We start from the raw sequence: 17,655 nt of genomic DNA, 5'->3' as shown, positions 1-17,655 counted from the left end.
TTTCCTGTGTTTTAACTTCTTTTTTTCCATATCTTTGCTCAGGTGCTGTGTTTCCTTTATCTTCAAGTTCAGATATTCTGCCCTCTCTTTGATCCATTCTACTTGCGAGACGTTCCCAGGAGCTTCTTATTGGGTTGCCCGGTTTTTCCATTCCGTCTTCGTTTCAGCTTTACCTTCCTTCAATGTTTCTTTCTCTTTATTGAATTCAGTTTTCAGATCCTGGGGGTGTCTCCACCTTTCCACGCAGCCTTGTGCTTGTGTCTCCTCGGGCATCACTCAGGTTAGAAAATTCTAAGTTTCCCGAACTGTTGCTTTGTGCCTAACGCTCCTTGGGTTCTCTGATGGAGTTAAACATTGCTCTTTTATGCTCTCTGTCCTCTGGGTTCACGCAGGAGGCTGCCACCGGAGGCTCTGCGTTCACCATGGAGACTCATCAGAGGAAATTGTAGGGGACTGGTTGCATCCGAGGTGGGACTTACTGCCTTCATCTTTCATGCTGTTCCTGTTTTTGGAATGAGACCTGGACATGCCAATTTCTTTTATTGATTGTGTCTGGCGTGGACATAACAGGCTGGGGCTGGACCTTGAGGTTGGATGTGGTGCCAGTAAGATGGACTTAGGTGGACACAAGAGGCTGGGCTTGTATGCAGGATTCGGGTCACGTGACCGCCTCTTTACACCCCCACCCTCCACCACCTTATTTGTTTTATTGATGTGATTTTGAATTTGAGATTCTGAGTAGGGTGAGGCAGAATCCCAAATAACTTTTAATTTGCATTTCCTTGATGGCTAAGGATGTTGAAGACCTTAAGAAAGATTTATAGGCCAGTTATGTTTCTTCTTTTGAAAACTGTTTGTTGATTGACAGGATTTTTTTTTCTTTTTTTTTTTTTTTTTTTGGTGTTTGATTTCCAAAGTTCTTTATGTATTCTAGACTTTAACCTCCTGCCCGAGGGGCAGCTGATAGAGGACTTTCCCCATCCTGTAGGCTCTGTGCTTGCTTGGCGGATAGCTCCTTCGGCCTGCAGAAGCTTTTAAATTTCATGTCCTCTCACTTATAAGTGCTTAAGGATGTTTCTCATGCTGGTGGCCTGGTTTCAGGAGCTCTTGCCTCTGCCCCGATCTCCAGACCTTTCCTCTAGCATTTCAGGTCTTTCAAAAGGTCTCTGGTTCATGTTGAGTCCATTTTTGTACAGCCCATCTCTTAAGGGAATTGCATCCTTTCAAGTTACCTCCGTGAGTCTCAACCTTGGGGTCCCCGGCAATGTCTGTGGACATTTTGGGGCTGTCGCTACTGGAGTCTGATAGTAGTATAAAGCGAGTAGAGGCAGGGGATGCTGAAAATGCCCCACAGCACACAGGGCATCAAAGAAAGGTTAAGTGTTACATGCCTGGCATGCTGACACTGAGATATTCTGGCTCAGAATCATGAGGGAAGAAAAAGTGAAGCTGAGTGAGTGACTTCAACCCACCAACTATTCTTTTTTTTCCCTTTCTTAAAAACTTGGATATTTTATTTATTTACATTTCAAATGTTATCCCCTTTCCTGGTTTCCCCTCTGCAAATCCCCTATCCCATCCCTCCTAACCCTGCTTCTATGAGGGTGCTCCCCCACCCACCCACTCCTGCCTCACTGCCCTGGCGTTCTCCTACACTGGGGCATCGAACCTCCACAGGACCAAGGGCCTCCCCTCCCACCAATGCCAGATAAGATCCCTTCAGCTCCTTCAGTCCTCCCCTAACTCCTCCACTGCGGTCCCTGTGATCAATCAGTCAGATGGCTGCCCACCAAGTATCCTTCTAAATTATTTTCCTTTATAAATTTTAAATGTATTTTGTCAATGTGAACTCAACTCCACAGCTTAGGTCATGTGACCCAGGTGAGAGGCAAGCGCTCTACCACTGACCCACAGCCCTAGTCCTCAAATAGTTTTATTTTAACTGGTATATAGAAATATAACATTGGACCTGTCCGTGGGGGTACCATGGGACATTTGATTTGTGTGTAGGGGGTGTAATATTTAAGCCAGGTTAGAGCTATCTGCCTCTAAAACCTTTAGCATTACCTTATGGGGAAGACATTTTAAATCTTTCTATCCATTTTTTGTAACCCACGGCACGCCATTGTACTGTATCAGCTTACAGTGCTATAGTACCCCCAAACTTCTTGCTTCCAGCTCATCTTAAATTAGAACCTATCCAGCAGTCTTGCCTCACCCCAAGCCCTTGTCTCTCCAGCCTTTGATAACCGCACCCTCTACCAGACTCTCCTCAGCGCTCCCGTAGGTGAGTCTCTAAGGTGCAGGGCAGCCTCATTACGTCAGCAGGGCCTCTTTGGAAACAGATGGAAGGCTAGGGGAAGCAGAAGTTGAACAACCTGTCTTTCTTTCTTTCTATTTATTTGTTTTTGTACAGCGAGCCCATGTCCTTCTTGGGTCTGGCAAGCACGTGGGTGTCACAAAACTGAAGACACTCATCCATGTGAGATGCCCTTCACTTGTTCCCTGGCACTATTCCAAAGCGTAGAAGACCCACATTGAATCTCTGTGCTAGAAACACTTGCCACAGCTCTGGAAATCCCACAGTGTGGGATGTGACAGAACCACCATGCACCATTATCCATGGATTTCCACAAGTCCTAGAGACTTCCCCTTGCTACATGTTACAGAGACACAAAACCTCCCTGACCTACACGCTCCTAATTTTGATGGAACATTCTATGTGTTCTCTGGGACAGACTTCTAAAAAGAGAAAAGACTTCTGAAGCTTTCTGAAAAGTATGCAGAAAGACCTTGAGTTTCTCAAACTCCGGGCAGCAAGAGCTCTCTCTCTCTCTCTCTCTCTCTCTCTCTCGGGGGCTGGGGAGATAGCTTACCAGGTTCAAGCACTTGTTCCTGCAGAGAACCTGGGTTTGGTTCCCAGTACCCAGACAGTGGCTTACAACTGTCTGTCACTCCAGTTCTAAGGTATCCAGTGTCCTTTTCTGACACCTATAGGCACCAGTCACCCATGTGATGCCTAGACATACATGCAGGCAAAAACACGTGGACACATAAAAATAAAAGAGATATATCTTTTTAAACAAAGAAAGTTTCCTTCTTTCTGAGTCATTTCTCCAAGAGCTTTGGTCGGTCTTCCTCTTGGTCACCTTTCTTCTTTTATTCTTCACAACAGTGTTAGTCCTGAAGTCCGGTTTTGTGCCCCTTTGACCAATGGTAGGAAGAAGAGGGGGTTCATGCTCAGAGTCACTAGTGATTCTCTGGGGCACAGAGCTTCCTAGCCAGCCTGTGTCTTCATTGAAATGGAAGGACTTTTCTGGCTACAAAGACATGAATCCTGGAAGGGCATTGTCTTAGTTAGGGTTTTACTGCTGTGAACAGACACCATGACCAAGGCAAGCCTTATAAAGGACATTTAATTGGGGCTGGCTTACAGGTTTAAAGATTCAGTCTATTATCATCAAGGTGAGGCACGGCAGTGTCCAGGCAGGCATGGTGCCTGAGGAACTGAGAATTCTACATCACGTTTTGAAGGCAGCTAGCTAATGGAAGACTGGCTTCCAGACAGCTACTGGAGGAGGGTCTTAAAGCCCATGCCCACAGTGAGACACTTCCTCCAACAAGGGCCACACCCCTCTAACAAGGCCACACCCTCTCCAACAAGGCCACACCCCCTCCAGCAAGGCCACACCCTCTCCAACAAGGCCACACCCCCTCCAGCAAGGCCACACCCTCTCCAACAAGGCCACACCCCTCCAGCAAGGCCATACCTCCCAATAGTGCAGCTCCCTGGGTGGAACAATTACAAACCATCACAGGCATGCTCTCTGAAAGAGGCGGATGTACAGTAGGGATGGAACAAACACTAGGAATGAGTTGCTCTGTGAAAACTCGTGAGTCATCTGAGGGGCCACATTGTGGGGCTTGGACCAGCAGAGGGGAGAAAGGAGAAGGACCTGCTGACTCAGCCCCCAGTCTGTGTCTACTGAAGGGAACAGGTTGGGAGACAAGCTCAGCGGAGCCAGAGCCGAGCCCTAGTTGGTAGCCTTCCAGCTTAGATCTGCCTTCCGTGGATGTGGACCAGGGCTGGATGGAAGGAGGGTTCCAGACCCAAGCTGTGTGTTTTGTCTTACCCCCTCTCCTCTTCAAGGACAGTACCATGGAGATTAACTTCATAGGGTTTTTAAATATAGTTCTGATTGCTAGTCCTTTCTTCCAGACATAAATTTATCAACATTTTAAAAACTTCATAGAAATCTTATTCTGTGAAATTCTTTAGGTGCTTTGAAACTTGCTGGATAAAGCAAAAAAGGTTGTGCTAGCAGGCTCTTAAAACATGGCTGGTTCCAGAGGGTTATATGTTTTTAACTCCTTCCCCATAGGAGTTAAAAAGACGAATTGATGCCTTAAGGCAGCACAATGATACAACAAATTAACATTATATTTCATAAGCCGCTTTAAATTTAACGTACTTAAAATACACTGCTTCTGCAGAAAGTTCTGTATTTTCTTTAAATATAGTTCCCATGTACAGTTAAGTAGCTTTCATCTGCTGCAAATGTTCATTAATGCATTTATGTTTCATAATATTTAGACATCTTTATTCTGGCATTTTCTTATTCCAGTACTTTCTGTCTTCTGCATAGTTAATCTATGGAGATTGAAGTTTACATCAGTCTTATGTAGGTACACAGATGAGCTATAGAAAGACTTATCCTAGGAAGCCACTCTCTGAAGCCTCAGCTGGGAGCCAGCTGTTCACGGTCCTGCCGAGCTTCCCTTTGTGTGCCTTTTCTGTCTCAGTTCTCTGTCAAGTCACATAGGAGCGGTCAGTCCTCATGGCCTTAGGCATGCTCCTGCAGTAAACTCCCCAAGTCTGGATTTGGCGTACCTGCTAGGGCTTTGTAGAGATTTGGCCTGTCCTGAGGACGTTCACCCATATGGAAACGTTCCAAGGGCACCGATGGAGGGTATTAGCTCATTAGCAGCCTCCCCTTCCCCAGCCCCCTCAACTCAGTCCTACGGGGAAAGGAACACGGCCATCTTAGCACAGAAAGGGCCTGGTTAGGGTGGGAGGCCCAGGTCACTGTGGCTGACACCCATATAACGTTCACGTATGGTGAGCTCAGGCTTAAAGTATAGTTTTCAAAGATCTGTTTCCAAATGTGAGTCCACGAGGGAGAAAACTGCAACCTCTGTATTCTAAAGAGGGGCTTCTGTCCATGACGCTTTTCTATTCCCTGCCTCCCCTCTGGCTACTTCTGCCACTTACCCCTGGTTCATTTTTCTATGCCCTTTGTTGGGAGGCCAAAGATGGGACCTGTCCTACAGTCACTGAGGGAACAGATAGCACTCCACCACTTCCAGCTCAGGAACTCTGGCTTAGGTAGCCCAGCTCAGTAGTCAAAGCATAAATGATAGCAGGCAGAGAGAACCACAGGCCAGCATCTGTTCTGAGACTTACTTCCAGGGCCATGAGCAGCCACTTCCTTTGGGCACGAGAGCTAAGAGGAACACGCAGCTACGTTTTAATTTCTAACTTACTAAACTCTTTAACCTATTAAGTACATGTGTGGGTGAAAATATGTGAACATCTGTGTGTGTGATTGCATATGCCCGCTGAAGTGCATGTGTGTGTCTTCACAGATGAGTACATGAATGTGAGTACATACATGTTCATGTGTGAGTGGATGTTCATGTGTGTGTGTGCATGTGCACATGTGAATGCATGAGCACTTGTGCACGTAAGTATATGTGCATGTGCATGATCACACGTGCATGTGTGTGAAGCCATTCACTTTGATTTTTGGTTTGAGACAGGGTTTCTCTTTTGTCCTGGGGCTTACCACATAGATGAGGCTGGCAGGCTAGGCAGCCACAGATCTGCCTGTCTCTCTTCTCAAGTGCTGGACTTGTGGATGTGTGTCACCAAGCATGCATTCTTAAAAATGAGGGTTCTGGGGACTACATCAAGCCTTCATGCCTGTGGACACAAGCACTTTACTGACTGAGCTGTTTCCGCATTTTGTTCTTTGTTTTTGATTGCTGCTGCTGCTGTTTTCAGACAAGGCCCCGTGCCTCTTAGGCTGGTCTTAAACTTGCTGTGTGGCAGAGTAGGGCCTTGACCTTCTGGTTCTTCAGCCTCAGCCTCTGGAGTACCAGGATTACAGGAGTGAGCCCACCATGCCTGGTTTCATGTGGGGCTGGGGATTGGAACCCAGGGCGCTGTGTGCGCTCTGCACATTCCCAGACAATCCGTCCCCTGCTCTACCCCCAGCCTTATTAGGCTAACTTGAAGAAGTGTGCTTTACCTCCAACATCAGCTGGGTGAATTCTTCGTTACTGAGGAATGAAGGCTTCCAGTCCTGCTGGATGTCACAGATTTCTGTTTGTGCTGAGACTTCTAAAATAAAAACAAACCAGAAACAGAAGAAAAGTGTGCATGAGGCTTCATACTCAAGGCATTCTGGAATTATTTTGTGTAAATCTTTAGTTAAAGAAAGCAAGAGGGGCCGGAGAGATAGCTCAGCAGTCAAGATCACTGTCTGCTCTTCCACAGGTCCTGAGTTCAGTTCCCAGCAACCACATGGTGGCTCACAACCATCTGTAAATGAGATCTGGTGCCCTCTTCTGGTGTGTCTGAAGACAGTGACAATGTACTCATATACATAAAATGAATAAATCTTAAAAAAAAACAAAAAACAGAAAGCAAGGGACAGGTTCTCCTCAATTTCCAAACTCCAAGGACTGTGGATATGATAGGTTGAACAACATTTTTGATGCTGTCACAGCCTCTAAGGAGACTGTGGAGAAGAGACGATCCACAAGGAGAGTACAGGTACCTGCCACCGCTGTGACCTAGGTCTAGCAGCAAAGCTACCTCGAGGCAGCCGCACCCTCAAGGGAAGGGACAGAGGCTGACCTGGTAGTGTCTTCTCAAGTGTGGGTTGAAGCAAAGTGGAATCTGGGATTCTCATAGTTTCAAGGGCTGAAGGTGGAGCTCACTGGTAGAGTGTGAGCTTCCTGCTTTTTTTTTTAATATTTTATTTATTCATTTATTATATATGAGTACACTGTAGCTGTCTTCAGACATACCAGAAGAGGGCATCGGATCTCATTACAGATGGTTGTTAGCCACCATGTGGTTGCTGGGATTTGAACTCAGGACCTTTGGAAGAGCAGTCGGTGCTCTTAACCACTGAGCCATCTCTCCAGCCCGAGCTTCCTGCTTTTGTGTGTCCTCCTGGGTTCTATTCCCAGCACTTCCAAACAACGATAACATTCCAGACATACCTTAGGCTTACAGTAAACAGGTCCACCTTTTCATTTCCCTGGGAGTTCAATCCCCACCCTCTCCATCATTCCTGAGCAACAACTGCTACCTAGATGCTCATCGTTATCCCTTAAAATGGTGCCTCTGTGTGGTGCAGGTCTCGCCGCATTAGGGTGGTGCTGGACTACCCTACCACTACACCCTGAGCCCCCTGAGTTGCCTTTGAGACCTGAATTTACTTTTCTTAAAACTTTGATGGTTGTCACTATTAGTCTATAGTTTACCTGCTCTCTTTTTCGATCATGATGTTAAGGTATCGCTCACGTGTGACAATCGTGAGCCCGTGCGGGACTCTTTAAATATCCTTTGTGCACTTAGAAATTTTGTTTTATTATTAAAATTACCTCACTGTTACCATAGACACTGTAAACGTGATAGCATATATTCTTATTTATCCTCTATCTCTTTTCAAGAATTTACTTATGTATGTGAGTTCACTGTAGCTGTCTTCAGACACACCAGAGGAGGGCATCAGATCCCATTACAGATGGGTGTGAGCCACCATGTGGTTGCTGGGATTTGAACTCAGGACCTCTGGAAGAGCAGTCAGTGCTCTTAACCACTGAGCCGTCTCTCTAGCCCATCTCTTTTCCTCTTATCTTAAACTAACATTTCCCCCACCCATGTTAAGAAAAATTTAAGAATATACCTATTTATACCTCAGGATAAAACTAAATCCATTGAACAACTTCCCGAAGAAAGTTGATCCTTCCAGCATAGAGCCTGCCCATTGTACTTGGGACAGTCTTCAGGGCTTTCTTCCCAGCATCCTTTATTTTCAGTGCTAAGCCTTGGACCCAGAGCCCCACACATGCTGGGCACTCACTGCCAGTAAGCAACACTCCAAGCCCTATGCCCATGATTTTGGCAATCTCTCTCATGGAGAGGGCAGAGAAAGAGAGTGAACCCTTTATTTGAATGAGTCTGAATGGATTCAGAGGTTACATGTGAAGAAAGAGGATGTGAAGTGCCAAGTTATGCTTGAGACTAGACCTTGACTCCTCCCCTTATCACGTGTGTCCCTCAGGGGAAGAGTCTGAAAGAACATGTCGCTGTTATTATTAGACAAAACTGCACTGTCCAACATTTATTTTAACTGTCTTAGTTAGGGCTACTATTGCTGTGATGAAACACCATCACTAAAAAGCAAGCCGGGGAGGAAAGGGTTAATTCTGCTTACACTTCCATATCACTGTTCATCATTGAAGGAAGTCAGGACAGGAACTCAAGCAGGGCAAGAACCTGGAGGCGGAGGCCATGGAGGGGTGCTGCTTACTGGTTTGCTCATCATGGCTTACTCAGCCTTCTTTCTTATAGAATGCAGGACCACCAGCCTAGGGATGGCACCACCCACAATGGGCTGGCCACCACCTATCAATCACTAGTTAAGAAAATGCCCTCCAGTCAGATCACATGGAGGTGTTTACTGAACTGAGGTTCCCTGAGTGACTGATAAGGGAAGGATCAGAGGCACTGTGGTTGTCCCTGGGTTCTTAGAAAGCAGGCTGAGTGAGCCATGAAAAGCAAGCAAGCCACAAGGAGCAAGCCAGTAAGCAGCACGCCTCCATGGCCTCTGCATCAGCTCCTGCCTCCAGGTTCCTGCCCTGCTTGAGTTCTTGTCCAGACTTCCTTCCTTCCGTGATGAACAATGTTATGTAAGTGTAAAACCTTTCTTGCCCAACTTGCTTTATATGATGACATTTCATTGCAAGAGAAACTCTACCCAGTGGTTGCCTTACAAGCACAAGCACCAGAGTTTTACCCTCAGAATTCACTCTCTCTCTCTCTCTCTCTCTCTCTCTCTCTCTCTCTCTCTCAATTGGGCATGGCAGTGTGTGTGTTTGTGATTCCAGCACTAGGGAGCCAGGCCTAGATCCATCCTCAGGACTTGTTTGGTCAGCATGCCTAGCTTACTTGACAGGTTCCAGGCCAGTGAGGGACTCTGTCTGCAAATGAGTTGCAAAGACTCTGAATAATGAGACCTGAGATTGTTCTCTGGCCTGGATATGATGCACACACATACACATACACTTGCATGCCTGCACACATATGCACACATGCACGAGTGCATACCCTGACAAATTAGGACTCGATTTTGAGGTGGCATAAGGAGGCTCCCACACACTTTGGGGGAGCCACTCCCAAAGATTCTGCTCTATCTGTGGAGTGGGTTTAATCCCAGCTCCTTAGGTGGTTTCTCATGGACAGTCAAGGCTGAGAAGCGATGATCTGAGTGGATACACTAACTCAGAGCTACAGTGCAGTCATGACAGATGTTTGTCCAGGAGCACCCCCAGGCATTACACCTTAGAGAGGCTGGTAGAAGGCCACTTAAGATCAGCACTCTAGACAGGTTGCTGGGTTTGAAGTCCGTGTCTTCCTGGCTGTCTGATTCAGGTCAATTAACCTCTCATGCTTCTTCTACGCCTGAATAAGACTTTGAGTAAGGTGCTGTTGTGAAGTCTAGGGACACGGAAGGGAAGGGTAGCTTTCTGGGAACCCTGCATGAATGCAGAGAGAAACTCACCATTCCTTCTGTGGGTTCACCTTACTTGGGAGACATGTGAAGTGGCTGAATTGGTTTTATCCCTTTAAGCCATAATTTGGTGCGAGCACCCTATTTCTGCATGAAACTCACTGTGCAGCTTTACCCTTTCTTCCAAATAGGGGTTCTCAGAAACCTGTGAGTCTGCAGATACTCTGACTGCATGTAGAGGGAGGCGGGCCTCTGGTTGGGAAAAGGCGAGGCCAGAGAGGCGCTCCTGGTGTCAGGAAGCCGTGCTGCTGCTGCAGCTGCAGATCAGGCCTTCCTGGGCCAGATAACTCCTCGGTGGACAGAGTAGCATAAATGTCACGCCGATGAACTTGATCTCAGCTGTCCTATTTAACAGCTGTCCTGCTTCTGTGGCACTGACCTAGTTTGAGTGATTTGCACAAAATATCTTGGCAATCAAACCAACCTGCTATTTCACTTGGCTTAAAAAAAAAAGTTACTTAGGAAATAGAAGCACTCCGATTAAATTATCAGGGCGATGTCTAGTGCAACTCTGCTCGTGTGGTCCTCTCCCCGGCTCTTAACAGAAGCAATCAACACATTCTTTACCCTCTCTCATAGCATCTGCAAGATAGAAGACAGCTCGTCACCAAGTCCTCAATGGAATAGGGAGAGAATAACACGTAAAAACATGTAAAATATAAGGACCTTTCTCAGGTCCCCGTAAAGCCCTCTGCCATGATGCCATCTTGTCCAGGACCATGTCCAGAGAAAAAGCCATCTTTGAGGATTCTCAGAGCTATAATTATGCCCTCAGCGATTTGAACTCTCCTGATTTCATTCTGTTTGATGTCATAGTTAAGGTGGAAAAAAAAAAAGGACCCCTGCTTTCAACAGTTCTCTGGCTTTTTCATTATTTATTTTTGCCAATTTTGCTCTTGGATATTGTTCAAAGTGATTGGCATTGTAGGTGCACGACTGCATGTAGGGGGTAAAAACACCGGAGAGAGGACAGTCTGAGGGAGACAGGAGGCGGTCCTGAATGGTGTCACAGGGTAACATCATTGAGTGACAGGACAGTATCTGCCAGTGGCGGGGGAGGAGGACCATGAATGAACTGCATGATTCCAACTGACTAAGATCCCCAAGGAGGGACACAGCTTCAAGTGTGCAGTCAGAACAGATGTCACATTTGGGGAAAGACAGAAACGGGGAGGTCCTGGATGGGTTCCAGGGATTTATGACAAAGACAAACCTGTGGCGGGTGTCATCCATGCAATAAGCAGGCCACCTGTGCAGGCTGCGGGCTCTCCAGGTGCCCCTCAGACTGATTAAGCATTTTGGGGTATGACTGTCTTCTCCCCAGCCTGCTAGATGTAGGGCTTTTTGGGCAGGTCCAGAGCCTCTGGAGGAGAGCCCATGAGGCTTGTGGGTGTCCTTGCTGATGACAGGCTCATGGGGACTGCCTGCCTGATAAACTCATCACCTGGGGAAGGGAAGGGAAGGGAAGGGAAGGGTGGGATGGAGACAGCAAGGAGCGCAGCCTTTACCATTGTGTTTCTGCAGAAATCCGATGACCTTCTCCAGCACAGTTGTTTTGTCCAGTTTCCGAGTGTTGCCTGGGAGCATGGAGCTGAGCTCTTTGATGAGAACATTGAACTGGTCCCGACGCTTCTTCTCAGACTTGTTTCGAGAGGCTCTGGAAATACACAAGGCACAGGTCACTAGAACATCCCACCTCCCGAAGGCTTTGTCACGCAGCAGAGGTGGCTTCTCTCTTGAGTGTGTTCTGGGGTGCGGTCTCCGGAGCGCACCAGATCAAAAGAGGTCTCTTGTGGAGGTAACGCTGGCCACATTTCAAAGCTGAGTAATGGGGCGAGAAACATGTTTTGCTAGACTGTTGGCCACAAAGACAGACAGCATTAATAATAAGCAAGGTCTGACTCACATACAAAACCTTACACAGCCTAGCGCCATTGCCAGACACTGCCTCTCCAACTTCGTAGAGCTTTAGGCTCCGAGGAGAACATTGCACGCTGTTTACCTAGATTTGTTCTTAGAGCCCCTGGTGAGGTTCCTCCAATTCTTTCTCCTCCAGCCAAGAGCATCTAGCCTTATGCTGCCCATGAGGTGTGGTGGGGGGTTCCTGGCTATACTACTCTCTCATGTATACATCCTGGCCCTTGCCCCAAGAACCATCATCCTGTGAGAGCGGTGATGGTGTCTCAGCACAGAATGTGAGCCATGCAAATGTAGAGCGACATGTGACAGCTGCCATCCTATTTGTCAAGCAGCTGTGAGCACGGAAAATAGATCGCTCACAATTCAGCACAACACAGGAGAAACTCAGAGGGTACACCGCCAAGTCGAAGAAACTGGCCAGGTTCCCCTCTCCCCTCAACTATGTGACACTCTGGAAAAGGAGAAGCTACAGAACCAGTAAAGCCACCATGGCTTGCCGTGGCTCATAGCAAAGGACGTATGGGCACTGCACAGAGAGCGTTGAGGGCAGTGACATCACTGTGCCTGGGTCCACCATGGCAGGAGCATTCCACACGCCTCTGCCAAACACATAGAACATGTGGCACCAAGAGGGAACCATAATATAAACTGGAGGAGATCATGACACGTCAAGGAGTCTCATCAACTGTAACGGGTGTTCCACTTAGCGGGGACGTGCACAGCAAGGAGATCTGTGTGTATGTGGGACAGGCACTGTATGGGAAACCTTTATACCTCCCACTCACGTATTCTGTGATCCTTAAATTGCTCTCCAAGATGAAGCCTGCTCTCCCAAGGACAACCTACACTGGCTGTCTGTAGAGGAAATGGAAGCGAGGCTGCTCAGGTTGAGCCCTCTGAGGATCCCCAGACTTTGAAGGAATTAGAACAGGAGATCTGGGCTTTGGTGCTACCCTGACAAGAGCAATAAGGAACACATGATACAGCCGCTCCCCAAATTCTCAGGACGCCACCTAACTATGGAGTCTTGATCCCTGATGACACTCCTTCATCAGCAATCTTCTGTGTCACTAGAGAGATGGCTCAGCAGTTCAGGGCACCGGCTCATCTTCCTGCGGGTCCAGTTTTGATTCCCAGCACCCACACAGCAACTCACAACCGCTTGTAACTCCAGTCCCAGGAGATCTGATACGGTCTCCTGGCCCTGTGGGTGCCAGGGACATAAGCAGTGCACAGAGATACATGTGAAAAATAGCCACGCACATAAAAAAACGAATTGAAAACTCCTGGCATCCTACTCTGAGGTGATCCATGGTCAGGAAAGCTGTCCCACCCTTTCCAAGCACACTCATGATGAACTTTTTACAGAGAGCCAACTCACTGATGGGAACAGAAACCACATACACATGGTCTGCCTGCGGGTCCAGGTACCCCAGCACCTGGGGAGTCATGGTGTCTAGGCTATTGGTCAATGTGTGGTCAAGACAGAAGTCTCTGGTGGACAGTGGCTCACCTCTTTTTGGGCAAGCATTCAACCATACTGGTTGCCAACATTCCCCTAAAGAGCCCCTCACAGAAGCATAAGAGCACACCCCTAATAGACACTACCCCAGCTGTAGTTCTGTTCGCTTCAAGCGTCCACATCACCTCAACACCCACTTATAGTCCGGCTACCTCGGTTCTGCCTCCAGTTGTGCTGTTTCCTGAACCTATCTTAGAGATTCTCTGAAGCTCACCTCAACCGCAAAATCTCCCCGGCTCTTCTAAGGGACTTTTTGTCCTTCTGAAGCCTCCCTCCTTCTCTCCCGTTCTTGGGTTTTGGGATTAAGGGATTCCAGGAAAGGTCTCATTTCTGACCAGGCCACCCTTTTCTTCTTGTCACAGACCAGTGGCAGGCGTGGTGAGATGCAGGGGCTCTTCATTGCTAGCTCAGGGTAAAAGGCCCCAGTGTTCAAACGCATGAGATAGGGAAAAAAAAAAGGAACCTCTTCCACTCTCTGACTGGCTGCTCTGTATTATAAATCATTTTTAACCCAGATTTTAAAGAGCGACATGTAACCTCCTCAGCCAAAAAAAGGCTCTGCCCTTGTCCCAGTTTGACGTTATAAATTATTGGCGAGCTGATAACTCGTTATCGCTCTGTTCTTGTCTTCACTGGGTGTGATGGCGGCGGACGTGGCCCGGCGAAGGATCCGATAGAGGCTTGTTTCTGTTGGCCTCCGCCTGGGATGCATCATGGTGCACGCTGGGAATCGGTCAATGTCAGCTGGATCTGCAGCTCCGAGGCAAGAGGAAGCCAAGAGCCTGGGATGACCTTGTTTCCAGTAACGAGCAGAGCACTGCTCATGCTAAGAATCCGGAACAACAGGTCGAATGACACCGGGACGCTTGGCCTCTGGGACTTTAAAAGGCATCATTTGCATGCCATGAAATACATGCATTTAAAAGTATGCTGTTTGGTGAAGTTTTGTAATTGTTGTCTGCCACCATCATGTGAGAGGCAAGGGCTTGTCTTGGAGGATTTTCCCCAAGCTTCATGTTTTTGTCTTCTCCCAAATGCAGCCTCTTACTTTGGCATTTTCTCGAATTCCTGTAAATGGAATGGTAGAGAACCTTGGACCGTCATTTAGCACAGCTTTCGAGACTTCACCACATCGAGGCGCAGACCGACAGTTCAACCTGCTCATGGGTATTCCGTCGTATAGATATGTCACATTTAGGATATCTACAGTTTTGCTGATCTATGAATTGGGAGTATAGAGGTGGCTCGGTGAGTAGGCACCTTCGGTTACTCCTGGTGACCCAAGTTTGATCCCTGAGACCCAATGAGGGAGTGGAGAGCTGACTCCCACAAGTTCTCGTCCGGCCTCCATGCATGTGCAGACTCACATATATTGTAATAATACACACAACTTGTCTCATGGTTTTACTGCTGTGAACAGACACTGTGACCAAGGCATCTCTCAACATTCAATCGGGGCTGGCTTACAGGTACAGAGGTTCAGTCCATTATCGTCAAGGCAGGGACATGGCAGCATCCAGGCAGGCATGGTACAGGAGGAGCTGAGAGTTCTACATTTTCATCTGAAGGCTGTTAGCAGAAGACTGACTTCCAGGCAGCTAGGATGAGGGTCTGAAAGTTCACACTCACAGTGACACACCTACTCCAACAAGGCCACACCTTCTAATAGTGCCACTCCCTGGACCAAGCAGATACAAACCATCACACAATAATAATAATAAAATAATAATCAAAGAACACTGTCCAGGCTGCACATCAGCAGTGTGCACCTGTAATGCCAGTACTCAGGAGGCTCAGCTAGATGAGTTTCAGGCCAGCCTGGGTTTCATAGCAAGAAACAATCTCAAAACACCAAAACAAAATAACCTCAGGCAGACAGACAGATGGATGAACAGAAGGACAGACAGATAAAGCAAGCAAATAAACATATACGGATAGATGGTAAACATATACAGATAGATGGTTTAGTAAGTAGAGAACTTGCTATGCAAGTGTGAAGACTGGGGTTGGACCTCCAGCACCCACATAAACCTTGGACAGCATGACGCTCCCGTTCTGTAATCTCAAACTCAGGGAATGGAGTTGGGGGATCCCTGGAGCAAGCTGGGGTAGCCTATTGACCAGCTTTTGATTCAAGTGAGAGATCCTGTCTCATCCTGTCTCAAAATAGGGCACAGAGAAGGCACCTGATATCAACCTCGGGCTTCCACGAGGAATGCACACACGCATGCAAGCAAGGAAACACGCATGCATGCGCGCATGTCCCCTAGCTCCACCTTCCCAATGTAGCAGAAAAAAGAGAGTCTAAACAATACACTTTAATCATCCATATACAAGACTAGGATTCACTCTCTTGGGCAAATGCAGGGGCACAGAGCTGCTGAGTTATTTGACAGACACATTCACTGAGACACCACCATATTGCCAGGTGAAGTTGGCTCCGGCTGTTTCCATCTCACGAGGAACAGATGAGAGTCCCACTTGCCACTGTCTTTACCAACACTTGGGAGTGTCAAGTTTCTACCACGGTTGTATAATTCGGTTGTGGCTTGTGTTTGCCTTTTCCTGGTGACCGGTGACACTGAGCGTCTTTCTGTATGCTGTATGCCACTCGTGTGTCTGCTTTAGGAGGGCGTCTACTCAGTTCTGCCTTTATAAACAATTGTGTCACCTTACTGAGGTACTGAGGGAGGGTGAGAGGGATCCAGAGACAGCAGGTAGGAGGACACAGCACATGTCTCTGTGTTAACACACACCCTTAGGAACCACCATCTTTGAATTTTGGATGCAGGTCCCTGGATACCTTTTGTGAAATGTCCATCATTGGACATCTTGGGGATTTTGAGTATGGCTGCGTATGCTTATCTGCAGGGTACTTCCTTACACACAGTTGCATGCTGCATGATGTTTCCATTAACAACAGATACATGCAACAGCGGGCATGGAAGAGCTTAATAGAGCAGGAACATTGCAGTTGCCTACTGATCTTACATCATAGTTCAATCATATGATTATGATGACATTGGTGTTCACACACCTACTGTGCACCCAGTCATCTCCAAGCACAGAACATACAACCACGTGTGGGAACTAATATTGGTGAAAACCATAACTGGTGATGACACTGGTTTGTGTGTTCACTGCATTTTACATGACCATAGAGGCACACACCCCTACTTCTGAAAGTGCGTTGGCGAAAGCAGTGCACATTACGTCAGGAGTAATAGCTTCACACTGGTTTTCCAGTTTCTTGGTGATATCGTTTTCTCTTGTGTTTGATTCTACCCCATGTTGTTTTGTTTATTGTAATTCCAAGGGTAATAGAATATCACACACACACACAGACACACACACATACACACACACAGACACAGACACATGCATATGCATACACACAGAAATATACACACAAACATATACACAGACACACATGCACACACACACACACACACACACCCATATACAGATACATATACAGACATAGACACACAAACATATACACACAGATATATACAGACAGTTATATAGACAAACAGATGCACAGACAGACAGACAGACAGACAGACACACATACACACTCACCACACAGCACACAGGTTAGGTGTGCAGTAGGACATGTCATCTGAGTTTGTATGGTTTAGTCAGAGACAGAAATCACCATTTAATTCATTTCTTGGAGTCTGTTTCTGCCAATAAGTAGGGGCGGCCATGTTGTGGTTTTCAGCCTTACAATGGTCCTGTGAGGTAGGTACCATTCTTATTCATTTTCCAGGTGAAGAACCAAAGAGAAACTGTGCAACTTATCACCCTCACACAGCGGCACAGCGGCAATGCAGGCTGGCTTAGGCGTCACTCCTGCCCTTTGCTGTAGCTCCCCCAAATCATGTGGATCATCTTCTAAGACATCACATGCCCAGTAAGTATTCCAGGAGCCTAGAGTCAAGAGTGACTAATGCTGATGGCTTGATTTTCAATTATACCACAGGAATGAAACACACACCCTCAGGAAACAGCACCTCACAAGTCTCTGATTCCCTCTGAGACATCATAGAACACCAAGAGCTGAGTGGGACTCCAGCCCTGGCTCCTCAAGGGGCAGCCTTTCCGTGGCCGCCATCAATTGGTGTTGCTGTTCAACCAGCGTTTCTGTGTTCTCCTTTAAACAGAACCTCCTTTCCCTGCCCTGGACGTCAGTCAGGCTTGGACATGGAAGTGTAGGCACAAATAGCAAGGGGGCTGTTCCTAGTCAGAGATTCAAGGTCCCTTCAGAACTGCTGGGTCCTGACAATGAGCTGGAGGAGTGAGGCAATGAATGCTTCGCTCATCCTGAGCCCTGGATTGACA

The 17,655-nt window shown here is 47.3% G+C and overlaps 1 protein-coding gene across 10 annotated transcripts in view; it reads right to left on the bottom strand.

The window, feature by feature from the left end:
* The window catches only part of Npas2 (neuronal PAS domain protein 2), a 178,812-nt gene that overhangs the window by 65,534 nt on the left and 95,623 nt on the right, over window positions 1-17,655 (bottom strand). For all 10 annotated transcript variants that reach the window (XR_010054596.1, XR_010054597.1, XM_039083584.2 and 7 more), the window contains 2 exons: window positions 11,378-11,526; window positions 6,312-6,403 (listed from right to left, as the gene is read on the bottom strand). Coding sequence is in view for 8 of the 10 variants with exons in the window: in XM_039083584.2 (XP_038939512.1) it covers window positions 6,312-6,403; window positions 11,378-11,526 (241 nt within the window). In the remaining 2 variants the exon portion in view is untranslated. The remainder of the gene's footprint in view (window positions 1-6,311; window positions 6,404-11,377; window positions 11,527-17,655) is intronic.

This window comes from Rattus norvegicus, chromosome 9 (assembly GCF_036323735.1).
Source record: "Rattus norvegicus strain BN/NHsdMcwi chromosome 9, GRCr8, whole genome shotgun sequence".
In the NCBI taxonomy this organism is placed as follows: Eukaryota; Metazoa; Chordata; class Mammalia; order Rodentia; family Muridae; genus Rattus; species Rattus norvegicus.
The sequence above is the reverse complement of the archived record's forward strand: the minus strand, read 5'-3'. Positions and strand labels throughout refer to the sequence as shown.